Below are 13,778 nucleotides of genomic sequence, written 5' to 3'. Positions count from 1 at the left end.
TACCAGCCCATAGCCTCGATACTACTATGTACGAAGCGCCTAACCTATTTAGTTATCTATCTACGTACCTAGTAGTTAGAGAGACTAGAATGTACATCACATATCTCCGGACTCAAGCCGGGCAGCAAGTGGTCCTGTCCCACCCCAAGAATGTAAACAAGGCTACGAATCGCCTTTCGACAAACCAGTTCGACATATCAATCTTATAATTGATTGGAGAAAATCAATTGCACGGCGCCGCTTGAAGGGATGTTTTTGTGTGGATATCCTTCGAGGTCCTACGGCAGAGTCCTGTGGCGGGGAAAGAGAAAGTACCTAGGTAGAAAACCGGAAATCCACGAGTAAGCATGTAAGGCTGCCCAATGTGGCATTCTCTACTCTTCTATATTGTCTTCTCTTCTTTTCTTTCCTTCTCTTCCTTTCATTTCTTTACTCGAGTCTCCGCCTCTTTTACAGAGAATTGTGGCTGCATTTTTCACAAGCTCCTTCAATCTCATCGCCCCCACAGCTCTGGATAATCACTGAGGTCAACATACATATACGGGTGCCGCTATCCATATACGCAGCCTATAACGCCAGTCACCATCATCAACTTCTGTTCCCGTAAGCACGTCAGAGACAGCATTTGAACTATGAGTTCTGGAATCAAAATATTGCTTGACCCGATCGAGAAGGCTGCAACCAACTCCAATAAGGATGAAGACGCAGTCGAGTATGTACGCGCGTTCCCAGACCAGTCACAAGCCTCTGACACTGTACAGTATCGTGGCAATCCATGGAATCGGAGCAGACCCAGATAACACGTGGACTGGGAGAGGTCTGGACGAGGAAAAGATCAACTGGCTCACTCATTCCAGCATGCTTCCCAAGGCGGTCCCTAACGCTCGGATTATGCGTTTTGGCTATGAGTCTGGCTGGTATGGTACAGCGAAGGACCAGCCTAAACAGACATACATTTCTGACGTAGCCGAAATGCTGCTCAAGCAGTTGGAACTCCATCGTCGCGTAGGAAGATTTCATAAGCCTACTTAGTATATATTACTAAGACGAATTTAGGATACGACCCGCCCGATCATATTCATTGCGCATAGCTATGGCGGCCTTGTGCTTATGCAAGCTCTTCGGAGCTCCTTCGAGAATTCTAACAAGTGGTCAAATTTCTTTCGACGTACGGCTGGCCTCATATTCTTTGGAACGCCATTCCGAGGACGCCGCGGTCTCTCGCTGGACCAAATAGTCAAGGCTGTTGCACAGTATAACCCGGATTTTGAGATCTACCCAGAAACTATGGCTCTCTCCGTTGAGGCGAATCCATACCTGCAACACATTGTGGATCGATACACGGAAACCCGTCGTGGGCAACATCCTATACCGCTGTGGTGCTTTTACGAGACTAAGCCAAGTCCAATAAGCAAAACGCTGCGGAATAATGACTTGAAGGATGTAAGTCAGACCCTGAAACTATTTTGCATCATACATATATGCTAGAACTCATATTTCAGGGCTACCTCGTACCAAAAGAATCAGCATGCTTGGACATCTCGAAAGGAATAGAGAGGCATCCTCTGGAACGGCATCACTATAATCTCCAGCAATTTCCTGGCCCTTCGGACCCTGGATATCAAGCTGTCGAGGACGCTATTGTGCGCCTAGTCAAGGATGCAAAGAAGTATCTCAGGGAGTCTTCTGTTGGTAAGCTGAAGTTCCTTGAGAGTATGAGTTCCGAGCAACAGGGATGTGCTAAAAAACTATAGGCTCAAAGCAAAGCCACTTAATGGTGCCATTCGGCCGCAATGAGACCTTCGTGGGCCGCAACGCCATCCTAGATGCTCTTGTAGAACGTCTCACACCTGATACGCACCCGCACGACTGCCAGCGAACCGCCCTTGAGGGCCTCGGAGGCGTTGGTAAAACCCAGATCGCGCTCGAGGCAGCTTATCGCATGCATGTAGCCAACCCGGACTGCTCTGTCTTCTGGGTACCGGCTATTGATTCCACATCTTTCTACAAGGCTTACCACGATATCGGCCAGGTCCTCGGCGCAAAGGGGCTCGACGATAAGGACGCTGACGTACGCGCACTAGTGCACGTTGAGCTGGCACGAGAAGATGCAGGGCCGTGGCTGTGGATCGTTGATAATGCTGATGACCCGGAACTGCTGTTTGGAAAGCAAGGGATTCTGAAGCTCCCTTTTAACCGGAATGGCTCGATTCTCATCACAACACGGAACCACGACGTGGCCATGCAACTCGATATCCAGTGGCCACATCTTTGGATCGTGGGGGCCATGTATAGAGCCGAATCAAGTGAGCTTCTTAGCCAGGGCTTGGGCAAGAACCAGGTACAGGATACCACAAGCACAGATGCCCTACTGGACTTTCTCACCGATCTTCCCCTGGCAGTCAAGCAAGCGTCTGCCTATATGGCCAAAACTCGTGTGTCGACAACTCGATATCTTGCACACTGCGAGTCTAGCGACGAGACTCTAATCAAGCTCCTTAGCAAAGACTTTGGTGATCGTAGCCGGTACGATGCGGCGCAGAACCCGGTTGCAACCACGTGGCTGATCTCCTTTGAGCATATCAAGCGGGATACACCATTGGCAGCAGACTACCTCCGGTTCATCAGCTTTCTTTCAATGAAGAATATCCCAAGATCGCTGCTTCCAGGCGAGGACGAGCTAGAAACAGACGACGCCCTTGGCACGCTCAAATCATACGCTTTTATCGACGAACGCATCGATGCCAGCCGGTTCGACATTCACCGCCTGGTCCAGCTAGCGATGAGGAACCAGTTGGCGAAAGATGGAGAGCAGGTGGCGTGGCGTACCAGGGTGATGAAGCGGGTCGATGAGATCTATCTTCATCCTAAGCACGAGAACAAGAAGGTGTGGATAGACTACCTCCCACATGCGCAGGCTGTGCTTGAGATCTGTGCAGAGGCTACAGATGAAAGTACGGAAAGCCATCTTCTATCCAAAGTAGGAGAGAGCTCATCCCTCCTTGGCGAATATGCAGCAGCTGAGACGATGCATCGCAAAGCATACAAACTCAGCAAGAAGCTACAGGGCATCAGTCACCCGGATACACTGGCCACTATCAACGATATAGCAGAAGCTTTGTACCATCAGGGCCAATACCCGGAGGCTACCATAATGCATCGCAAGACGCTGGAGTTAAGGACCGAGATACTTGGCGCTGAGCATTTAGATACACTTGTCAGCATGGGCAACCTGGCACAGGTGCTATTCAAGGAAGCTCGATACACAGAGGCTCAAACACTATCAGAGGAGGCCCTTAAAATGAGGACCAAGATCTTGGGTGCCGATGATCCAGAGACACTCAGGAGCATGAACAACCTCGCGCTCATACTGGGCAGGCAGGGCCGATACAAAGACGCTGAAGCAATGCTCCGTCGGGCGTTTGAGCTCAGGACCAGGGTGCTGGGTGCCGAACATCCAGACACGCTTGTGAGCATGAACGACCTCGCCAGTACGCTGGCCGCGCAGGGCCGCTTCCAGGAGGCGCAGGAGATACACGAGAGGGAGTTCGAGCTGAGCACCAAGGTGCTGGGCGCCGAGCACCCCGACACTGTCATCAGCATGAACAACGTCGCCATGTCACTGGCCGCACAAGGCAGGTGGCTGGAGGCCGAAGCCATGCTCCGCCGGACGCTGGACCTGAGGGTCAAGGTTGCGCCTGAGCACCCCGACACCCTAGTGGCCATGAGTAATGTCGGACGCTCGCTCAACGGTCAGTGCCGGGACGCGGAGGCCGAGGCGATACATCGTAGGACGCACGAGCTCAGAACCAAGGTGTTAGGTGCCGACCATCCTGACACGATTGTCAGCCTGAGAAACATCGCGATGTCGCTGGCCGCGCAGGATAAATGGCAAGAGGCTGAAGTGATGTATCGCACGACGCTCGCTCTAAGGGTCAAAGTACTGGGCGCCGATCATCCAGAAACACGCGATAGTGAACAGGATCTCACGAATATGCTCCAGAAAATCAGCCCGGCTAAAATACCACCCCCTTCCTGCTAAAATACCTCAAGCCACGCAAAAAGGTACATGTCCTTCAAACACCATAAATCCACAATATCTTCAGCAAATAAAATAGTGAAAATGCGCAGATGCGTTAGGATGAATTATCAGCTTATCTTAGTTAGTTATTTAGTTGTTAGAGTTCATTAGGTTGGCCGGGAGCTCGAGGAGCAGTGTGAGCCTTTTATAATCTGGTATATGTCCATTGTGTTTTGCTGTTTGCGCGACGTACTGGGGGTGGTATTTTAGCCGGGCTGCTGGATTAGTACTCAGATCGGTGACGGCTGGGGAATCCACGGTGTTGTATGTTTTGGTCTGAATAACCATAATGTTTTCTAACCTTCGTGATTATTATTATTTTGTTGCTCTTCCCCTTCACTTTCTCATGCCTTGAGCAAACCCAATGCTGTAGTATAATCCATGGCTTCATTCCGTGCTTGAGCCCTGTTCTACTTTGTAGCCATAGCTCTATGCGGGTTATCACATCTTTAGCTTGCTACAGCTGTTTTCACATACCAATGAAAAAGGGATTCCTGAGATGCTCCACTTGTTCAGTGTGTCAGAGATCACCAGGGCCCGATAATGCTCTTCCAAAATTGTAAAGTGTACCGGAACATGTGTCAATTGCGGTTATGTTGCTGGTCAGTGTCGCAGAGCACCTGTGGTAGCGGCGCCTCAGCCTCTTCCGCGGCCACGACCACGACCACGACCGCCACCATGTCCCCGACCAAATCCGCCGCCACCACCTCGACCGCCTCCTCTGCCTCCCCTTCCACCTCGGAACCCTCCACCACGATTGTCTCGGCGGGGTTCCTCCGGAGGTGGACCGTGGGCCTTGCGAGCAGCCCTCTCCTCGGGTGTCGCGTCCCAGAGGTTTTCGAGGCCAAGTAACTCGCAGTAAGCTGCTGTCTGTGGACTGGTGTATTCTTCTGGCTGCTCCTGGACTTTTTCGGGATCTCCAAGCTTGTGTGGCGGCGCCGTTATGGCAAAATTCAGCGGTACTACCAGCTTGCCCTTGGCTACAATGTTCTCGTCTACCCACGCGCGCTCTTTGTCGATAATTTCATTGTATGCCGCCTCACCCTCGTTGGTGGGATTCTTAGCGTGACGATCGCCGATCTTGAGATACTGATGAAAGACGCGGTTGATGGCAAGCCACTCGGGATCGTATTGTAAGCAAAGATCCGGGCTATTGCTTTCGCTGTGGGTGATTGGTTTAATGTATGCAAGTTGGACGCACTTGCGCCCAGGCATGCACTTGTCCAAGGCCAGGAAGCGTGTCTCTGTGTTGAATATGGTTGAGGGAACAGGTTGACCCGGCGTGCCTCTTGGCTGCTCTGGTCGTTTTGCGAACGAAGCAGGAAGTTGTGCTCGCAGCTCGTCCGAGACGGCATTGCTATTTGGTGCGGGCGCTGGTGTAGGAGCCACGGCTGGTTCCGTCGAAGTACTGGGCCCCTCGTCATCATCATCCATGTCGAGATCAATCTCATCCGGGTTGTCGGCCTTGGACAACTCCTGTTCCTTCGCTGGTTCCATGGCCTGAGTGGGGACGTGGTCGGTTGCCGCGGGAGCTCCTTGCACTGCTTCTTGTGTTGGGACAGGCGCCACGGGTGCTGGTGCGTCATACTTTTTGAGTGCCGTGAATTTGCAGTGCATATGGGCGGAGAACCAATACGCCGGTCGCAAACGATCCATGACATATGTTGCTGCCGGGTTACCTAGAGTTCCGTCGAGGCTTTCTTGCCTGAAATCCGGCTTCATCCGCCACAGGGCCCTCTCATCGCCATGTCTTTCGACAGCTCTAGGCCAGTCATGACTCAGTCCTACATCTACCTGCTCTCTCAGGAGGAGCAGTTTCCGTACATCGATCTCTCGCACATGGTAGAACCCTTTGATATCGTCCTGGTTGAAGGGCAGTCTCTCATTGTGTGGCTTGTTGTAGTCAAAACCTTTCCAAATGCCGCTCATGCCAGCGATACGAATAGGTCCAAAGCGGAGTACGTTGGCAAAGCCGAGGTAGTAGATGTTTGGTGCCACCCAGCCGCCGTAGTAGAGCTCCCATAGGTGTGAGCTGGCCTCATGATTGCCGCCAATGAAGATGGTAGGGATGGGTGCAGTTGCATGTCCACTGTAGTACTCTGGAAAGTCGCCGAGTTCCCGGTACTTGACAGGTACAGACATGACTGTGAGATCAGCGGCATTGCGAACGGCCTGGAAGTCACCACCAATGATTAGGAGGTCAACACCTGTCCAACCTCTGGCGCGTGCCGCATTTTGCACAGTGGCGTAGATGGCATGAAGAGTGCCATGGCCCTAGCGGAAACTTTGTTAGCAAAAAGATGTCGAGCATTATGGATGCAGGCACCTCTGTCGTGATAGCTATCAACTTGATAGTCTTGGAGTGACGGAAATCTCTCCTACGGGCACCGAGCCGGACATTTGCTCCCTAAATCATGGAGTTCTGTCCACGGACGAGGTGCTGCGAATTGCAAGGAAAGTGGGGCCAAGCTTACGCATCCTTCAATGGCAACCCGCACACCACCACTTTCAACGAGGGACGGACTCGATGTCTCCATGGCATGAAGGCGGAAACCGATCACGAAGTTGTGGTTGCATGGATGTTTCTTTGGTGTGTCTAGCTTGACGAGGTGCGCTAAGGAATCAGGCAATTAACTAACCTAGGTTAGGTAGGAGTTAGAGCTAAGTCTCTTAGACGGCGGTGGATATCGCCTACCCAACTAGTGCTGAGAATGTAAGTCTAGGTGCCAGCTGGGCGATGGTGCCTGCCCAGCTGTCGCTGCAGTGGCTAAAGAGCCTTGATTATCACAGTCACACAGCCATCTTCGCCGACAAAATGCAAATCATTTCCCAAAGATCGCTCAGCTTGCCACTCAATGGACCAATGTATTCAATTGCGACCATGTTCCAAGTTCTCGAGTAACTGTTCTCCCCCGTTGAAATCAACAGGCAGTTATGAATAATCGATGCCGAACAACTGACCTCTACCCTATCGCACTCGTCGAGTGGTTAGCCCTCACGGAATTACAATTTGGCGCAGACATGTTTATCGCCCCAGGTCGTTCACCTCTACCATCTGGATCTGAGGAACTGCCCGATCAGCTTTGCCAATACCAGGCCCTGCCAAGTCCCGAGACTCCATTGGCGAGTCCGAGTGTTGCGCCTGTTTGGGATAAACGCCTTTCCCCGGCACTTTATGAAAGAATGCTTTTGGAACCTCAAAGGACGGATCGACACTCTTTCGGTGGTTGACGGTATCCTGGATCACATCATATCCAAAATTATAGTCGAAAAATCCCTCTGGGGTGGCTGTCCGGTCAAGTTAGTCATGCGCGCAAGACGGAGTAGGAAAGACATACTGGGTATCTGCTCCAGAGGTATATACTTGGAAGCTTCCTTACGGATAAGCTCTGGTTCATCTTGTCCAGCATTACTAAAGACTTGGATCAGACTGGCGCGATTTCGCCTGATGGTCTCGTACAACGCAAGTCTGTCCGGGATGTCTTTCTTGCTGGCACCACAGAAAACCAAGCCAAGTGCTACGCTATCCTCGATCCCCTGTGCTCCGCCTTGTCCTTGATCTGATAATTTTTAGCTGAGGCCAATTTTCCACGACTGAAAATGACCTACGAGGCAACATTGGATGACAGGCATCACCAGCCAAGACGATTTTACCACGGATCCAGGTTGGAATTGGCTCTCGATACAGGAGAGCCCATTGCTTGATCTCCGTGGCCTTGTCGATAACAGCCCGGAGCTTGGGATGAAGACCGGTGAATGTTGCCAAAAGTTGAGACTTGTCAACAGAGGCCTGCCAATCTAGCCAAGCATGTGAGAAGCAAGAAACGGAATGGTGGCTATATGAACTAACCTTCCTTCTTCATCATGCCAAAGTCATCTTGGTGGAAAAGCGCAACAAAGTTGTGCATTTCGTTGCTGCGATTCCTTAGTCACGCGCAAAGAGAGAGTTATAGAGCATATTGCGCTTACTTTCGGCATGGGTACGAAATTATACGCTTCATATCACCGACAAAGAACTTCATTCGACCATCATCGTCTTCGGTCCAGAAACGAGTTTCGGGATCATTCTCGATCTCGGTGGTTGGAATCAGGAACCGATAACAAAAGTTGTACAGATCTTTGGACGGGACAGGTTCGTTGACTCTTCCGAGCACAGCTTCAACAGCTGTCGTGTGGATGCCATCGGCCCCAACAACTACATCCGAAACAATTACAGAACCGTCGATCAAAGTAATGGATGGCGTATCAGGATCCTAGACATGGCGAATGAGTCGTTCTTGTGTCGATGCATAACGCAGCTCTTGGGGGGAAGATCTCACATATTTCGTGACTTCGGACCTTACGTGGATCACTGCTGGAACACCTTCTCCATCGCTACCAGTCGCCAATGTCTTTAGCTCATCGTGGAGATCTACCCTATGAGCAAAGAACCATGGCCCGCCATACGTCTCGGTGATTGACGCTTCTGATGTGCCCACATGGAATCTCTCCAGTGTATCTGCCTTTGCCCGGAAACTCGACTTGACTGTGACCAGCTTTGCGCGCACAGGATCGAGGCCCCAGGCCAGCAGTGCCCGAGTTGCATTTGGTGGGATATGGATCGCCGCTCCAACTTCATTGTTGAGCCCCGATCGCTCGTATACGTGGACGATGTGGCCTGCGCGACGAAGCGCAATTGCAGCGCATAGGCCCGCAATACCCGCCCCAACCACTGTCACGCGAAGCTTCTCCCCTGCAGTCATGATCGATCAATTTTCCTTTGTAAGAGATGCAACATACACTTTTGTGAAGTGTTTGATTGATGAAACTGCTTTACGCTGCCGTCAAATTCGCAGAAGAGGGACTCTTCGGCCATTTGAGAAAACCCCCCACCGGACCACCGTCTACCAAACCACGGCCGAGAATTCGACGGAGAAGAAACCACATCCAGTCGGATTTCATGATGCGACGTCCTACCACAAAAGTAACAACCTCCAATGGAGCCCATTGATTCCCCTACAAGCTATCCACTATCTGCAGTGTGTCGGTTGCATATTCTCCTTGTGGCTCACTGGATATGCGGCAGTGCAGGTGAGCGGGGTCGGCACCTATCAGTGTGAACGGTTTAGGAAGTATGATCTGATTTGATCAAAGCTTGATGTATGTTAAGGTTAGTGCTAACGATTTGAACAGGGAGCGATCGCGACCTTTCAAGTTTCAGCAATGCACTGCTAAATTTCTTGGAGATGAAAGAAAGAAGAAAAAGTTCAAATTTCGCTAGATTTATACATCAACATCATGCTTCATTTTACTCATTGAGCGCGGTCCTGCGGCTCATGCTCTCAAGGTCAAGATATGGTGCTTCACCCAGACTGCACACTCGGTCTCCAGCTCGAGCTGCTTCATAGTCATATGTTGCGCAGTGAAAGGTTGCCCTGTTGTCCCAGATAGCCAGGTCGTTCTTATTCCACTTGAAGCGCACTTGAGCATCGTGGTTCTGTGTGACGAGGTTCAAGAGATAGGCAAGTAGCACATCTGACTCGTCCTTGGTCACACCATTGATTCGCTTGGTGAAGCCCTTGTTGACGAATACACTCTTCCATCCCGTGACGGGGTTGGTTCTGATGATGGGATGCACGGCCTTGAGGTCGCTGCCTTCGTTCAGAGGCGAGCCACGAATGCCCTTTCGCAGAGGGTTACCAAGTCTCTCGGCCTCGTCGTGGAAGAAGTTGGCATCGTGTGTAGCGGTAAGGCCTTCCAAAAACTTCTTCATTGGCTCTGAGAGGCGGTCGTAAATTTCGTAACCAGATGCCCAGAGCTACAAATGAAGGGACAAGTCAGCAACCATGTTTAACACTTCCAGTGTGAAATAGTCTGCACATACCGTGTCACCACCTGTCTTGGGCAGTGTGTGGATCTTGAGCATGGCATAGTCGGACGGGACCTTTTCAAAGGTAATGTCGCTGTGCCATCCAGTTGATGCAAAGCGGCTGACATCGCTCAGGACGTGTGTAAGACCGCCTCCCTTCTTTTGCTTTTCGCTTGAGATGACAGAGATCTGGTCACCTAGCTCACTACCCTCTTCGGTCAGGGGGTGGATGTGCAGGCCGGAGGACGACGGGGATCCGGCCAGGGTAGACAGTCGGATCATGAAATCCTTCATCTCGATGGGTGTTACATCCTGGTCACGCAGAAAGACGACACCTCTTGAAGAGACTATAAAACGATAAGAGGTATTAGTTTTTAGTTGGCTTTGTCCAAAATTGACTTTTGGAGTACAATCCAAAAGTTTCGAGCATGGTATACTCACTCGTCACGGCAAGATCCTTGATGTGCTGATCATCCCATGCAAGCAGATCGCGAACCTGCAGGCCAAAGTACTCGCGACCAATCACGGGCGTAATATCATTTTGCTGGAAGCCATCCAGAGTACCGGAATAGACCAACGGCTGGCTCAACCGAGTGCGGGATTCTGCATGACCTCCCACGATGTGAAAGTCTAGGGCTGCGTCTGTGCTGAGGGAAGGCATCTTTGGATTTGGGGGCGGCGTATCTCGAATGGGGGATATCCTATGCACAATTGTATGATCTGATGGCTATGTGTAAATAATGCACACCAGGACAGTATCAGAGTGAAGCTGGGATAGGATTGCGAATCAAGCGCTAAGATTGCGTGATTGATAGTAACTCTCTTTCGGTAAGCCAGTCGTTGTCCGTTCACCGAACCCAGGATTATCGATATGATGGCATGGGAGTGGCGCCTCAACGACCCCCCAGGGCAATGAGCTTAATATCTGAATTCTCAGGTTCCTACCTCGCAGTGCCCAGCGCCCGATTCGGAAGACGACATCAGTATCCGCAATGGTGCAACCGCTCGACTCTCCGAGAATTTCTCCAGTCAACCCCGCATTCCGGGAACGTGGCCGACTAGCCACCTAGTAGCCTGCCGCATATGGCGAATCACCAACCTAGTCGTCTATAGCGCTAGCGGAGATGGAGTTCCAGTTCGAGGTGTTCGCGTCGGCTCGAGAGTCGGATACGCTACCACGGCATGTACCATACCATCATGTCGCCTCGGTCGTGACAGCTGAGTTCTCGACTTGTGTCCGAATTGGTATTGGCCTTCACATGGTGGCTTACTGCAAGTGTGTTCCTGGACAAATTCTCGGCGGTGTCCTTGTATGTCGTTATATCTTTTCCGTCAGGCAAGCCCAGGGATGTATGGTCTAATAGAAAAATAGCACAACGAATCACAGTTGTCCCAAACGCGTGGCCCGCTATGAAAATAGTCTAATTTCTGGGCCTGGACTTTGCTGACGCCTTGGACCGTATAATATAAGTTCATCGAATGAATTGCTACCTGCCACTTCCGACTGATCAGCTTTCCATCGTCCCAGCTCGTTCGACCTGACAGCGCGGTCGTGCAGATCACCCAAGGAGCCATTCGAGGATACACTGGACGCCCTCACTGCTACCATCCTGTTTAGCAATTCCCAAAGCTGACATCATGGGCTCCGACGATATCGAGAGAGGCTCCAAATTGGCTGCCGAGTTCCACGCCGAGCCGGACAAGGGCGCCGTCGAGGTCGGTCGTGAGAACATTCACCATGCCATTCGGCCTCATGAGAGCTACGAAGGTGGACATCGGTTCGACCCGTACGCCACGTGGTCCGCCGCCGAGGAGAAGAGAGTTGTCCGCAAGACCGACATAAGACTCCTCGGCTGGCTATGTATTATGGTGAGTAGTCTTGAACTCGTCTAGGGACCTGAGCTCTGCCCTGCTCACAGTATATCATAGTTCTTTGGACTTCAATTGGATCGAGGAAACCTGTCCAATGCGTTGGCTGATAACTTTTTGGACGATTTGAACATCACGTCCGACGACTACAACAATGTAAGTACATGTCAAGTTCAACATGACGGCAACATTGATCAGCTGTCAAGAGTTTCAAACTAACACAATTCGACAGGGAAACACAATCCAGCTCATGTGCTTCCTGGGCGCAGAATTCCCAGTGCAGTTTTTGACGAAGCGATACGGTTTCAAGTTCATCCTGCCGTCGATGATGATTGCTTGGGGCATGGTCTCATGGGCTCAGTGCTTCATTGTGAACCGCGCAGGTTTCTACGTCACTCGCGCCCTGATTGGTCTTTGCGAGGGTGGATTCATCCCCGGTGCCATTCTCATGGCCACCTACTTTTACACCAGTAGGGAGCTCTCGACTCGCTTGGCTGCTTTCTGGTCGACCCTCAACATTGCGCGTGTCATCTCGGCTCTCCTGGCTGCCGGTATTCTGGAGATGCGAGGCATTAGTGGCAGACCAGGCTGGTTCTGGCTCTTTTTGCTCGAGGGCCTTCTTACCGTGGTCCTGGGTATTACGTCAATCCTCTATCTCCCTCTCTCGCCCACTCAGACAACGTCTGTTTTATGCCCGCGTCCCTGGTACACTGAAAAGGAGGAAATCATCATGATCAACGTGAGTTTGGTCCTTCTTTGGCCGTGACAGAATCAAAGCTAATTTATACAGCGTGTTTTGCGAGACGATCCCGCCAAGGGACTGACAGCCGTCAAGGAACCCGCTACCTGGAAGGACATCAAGGCTGCTTGGTCGGACAAGTCCATGTGGGGTCTCTACTTTATCGGTCTCATCGCCTATATCCCAGCGACTCCTGTTCAGGCGTATCTCACCCTGACCCTCAAGCGCATCGGATTCTCGACGTTTGCCTCCAACATGCTTACTGCCCCATCTGCCGGTCTCCAGATCATCACCATGCTGGCGTTGGCCTGGAGCAGCAACCACTTCAACGAGCGAGCCTTCCACTGCTTCATCGGCGAGTTCTGGCTGCTGCCCATTCTCACGGCCCTGCTCACGATTCCCGACGGCGGCCGCGACTGGGCTCGTTTCTCGCTCATCACGCTGGCGTCTGGCTACCCGTACTTCCACCCTCTGGTCGCCTCGTGGCTGTCGGAGAACTCTTTTGACGTCAAGAAGAGAGCCATCACTGCGGCGACGTACAATGTCATTGTGCAGATTGGATCCGTGGTCGGTAACCAGATTTACCGCAAGTGGGATGCGCCATACTACAAGACGGGCAACAAGGTGTGCGTCTCCATTTGCGCGCTCAGCTTGCTCACCTTCTTGGCCCAGCGACAGTATTTGATTTACTTGAACAAGCAGAAGGAGAAGGTCTGGGGCCAGATGTCACTCGAGGAGAGAGCCGCTTACCAGAACGACCAAGAAGCTCGCGAGAAGGATGGAAACAAGCGTCTCGACTTCCGCTTCCAGTACTAGGTGCACACTAGCCTAACTTTGTTGTCTGTCGCTGGTGTGACTGACTATAAGGAAGGGGATGCAGTTGGGTCCGGCCTGAAAGTCGCGTTGGCATCCAATATTAATGTTAATAATGATCACCACCTTTTTTGATACCTTGCAACTGGGAATTCTCTTTCCAATCCATGCTGGTGATTATGTTCATCGATTTGGAGTTGTGACGAACTGACCAGGTAGCGCACATGGCTCTTTGTTTCACGCGAACCCGATCGACAAAAGCCACCATTTCAATAACTGGCCAGCCTCCACTGATAATCATAATCGGATTTCTGCGGCGCCAACATTTTAGAACAAGCAGCATCAAATGAGTTCTTTATTGTATTGAACCAACCCTCTTTGTTACAGCTGCGCCATGATTCTTTTTTGGCATTGTTTTAGAAGATGAA

At 51.4% G+C, this 13,778-nt stretch overlaps 5 protein-coding genes across 5 annotated transcripts; 2 read left to right on the top strand and 3 right to left on the bottom strand.

Moving 5' to 3' along the window:
• Positions 1-632: 632 nt before the first annotated feature.
• Positions 633-4,042, top strand: PFICI_03367 (uncharacterized protein; the record flags this gene model as incomplete). The annotated part of the gene is made up of 5 exons (XM_007831948.1): positions 633-712; positions 762-1,005; positions 1,057-1,443; positions 1,503-1,692; positions 1,755-4,042. The coding sequence occupies 5 exons, from the start codon at positions 633-635 to the stop codon at positions 4,040-4,042; spliced, it is 3,189 nt and encodes a 1,062-aa protein (XP_007830139.1).
• Positions 4,043-4,717: 675 nt separating this feature from the next.
• On the bottom strand, positions 4,718-6,618 carry PFICI_03366 (uncharacterized protein; the record flags this gene model as incomplete). Its single annotated transcript, XM_007831947.1, has 2 exons — positions 4,718-6,355; positions 6,556-6,618. The coding sequence occupies 2 exons, from the start codon at positions 6,616-6,618 to the stop codon at positions 4,718-4,720; spliced, it is 1,701 nt and encodes a 566-aa protein (XP_007830138.1).
• Positions 6,619-7,106: 488 nt separating this feature from the next.
• PFICI_03365 (uncharacterized protein) lies at positions 7,107-8,823 on the bottom strand (the record flags this gene model as incomplete). Its single annotated transcript, XM_007831946.1, has 6 exons — positions 7,107-7,369; positions 7,420-7,641; positions 7,691-7,879; positions 7,932-7,996; positions 8,051-8,334; positions 8,401-8,823. The coding sequence occupies 6 exons, from the start codon at positions 8,821-8,823 to the stop codon at positions 7,107-7,109; spliced, it is 1,446 nt and encodes a 481-aa protein (XP_007830137.1).
• A 545-nt stretch (positions 8,824-9,368) lies between these two features.
• On the bottom strand, positions 9,369-10,590 carry PFICI_03364 (uncharacterized protein; the record flags this gene model as incomplete). Its single annotated transcript, XM_007831945.1, has 3 exons — positions 9,369-9,878; positions 9,945-10,276; positions 10,371-10,590. The coding sequence occupies 3 exons, from the start codon at positions 10,588-10,590 to the stop codon at positions 9,369-9,371; spliced, it is 1,062 nt and encodes a 353-aa protein (XP_007830136.1).
• Positions 10,591-11,567: 977 nt separating this feature from the next.
• Positions 11,568-13,353, top strand: PFICI_03363 (uncharacterized protein; the record flags this gene model as incomplete). The annotated part of the gene is made up of 4 exons (XM_007831944.1): positions 11,568-11,798; positions 11,859-11,954; positions 12,031-12,537; positions 12,589-13,353. The coding sequence occupies 4 exons, from the start codon at positions 11,568-11,570 to the stop codon at positions 13,351-13,353; spliced, it is 1,599 nt and encodes a 532-aa protein (XP_007830135.1).
• Between the last annotated feature and the right edge of the window lie 425 nt (positions 13,354-13,778).

This window comes from Pestalotiopsis fici (assembly GCF_000516985.1).
Source record: "Pestalotiopsis fici W106-1 unplaced genomic scaffold PFICI_Scf_2, whole genome shotgun sequence".
Taxonomy (NCBI): domain Eukaryota; kingdom Fungi; phylum Ascomycota; class Sordariomycetes; order Amphisphaeriales; family Sporocadaceae; genus Pestalotiopsis; species Pestalotiopsis fici.
This window is presented reverse-complemented; position numbering and strand designations above follow the sequence as displayed.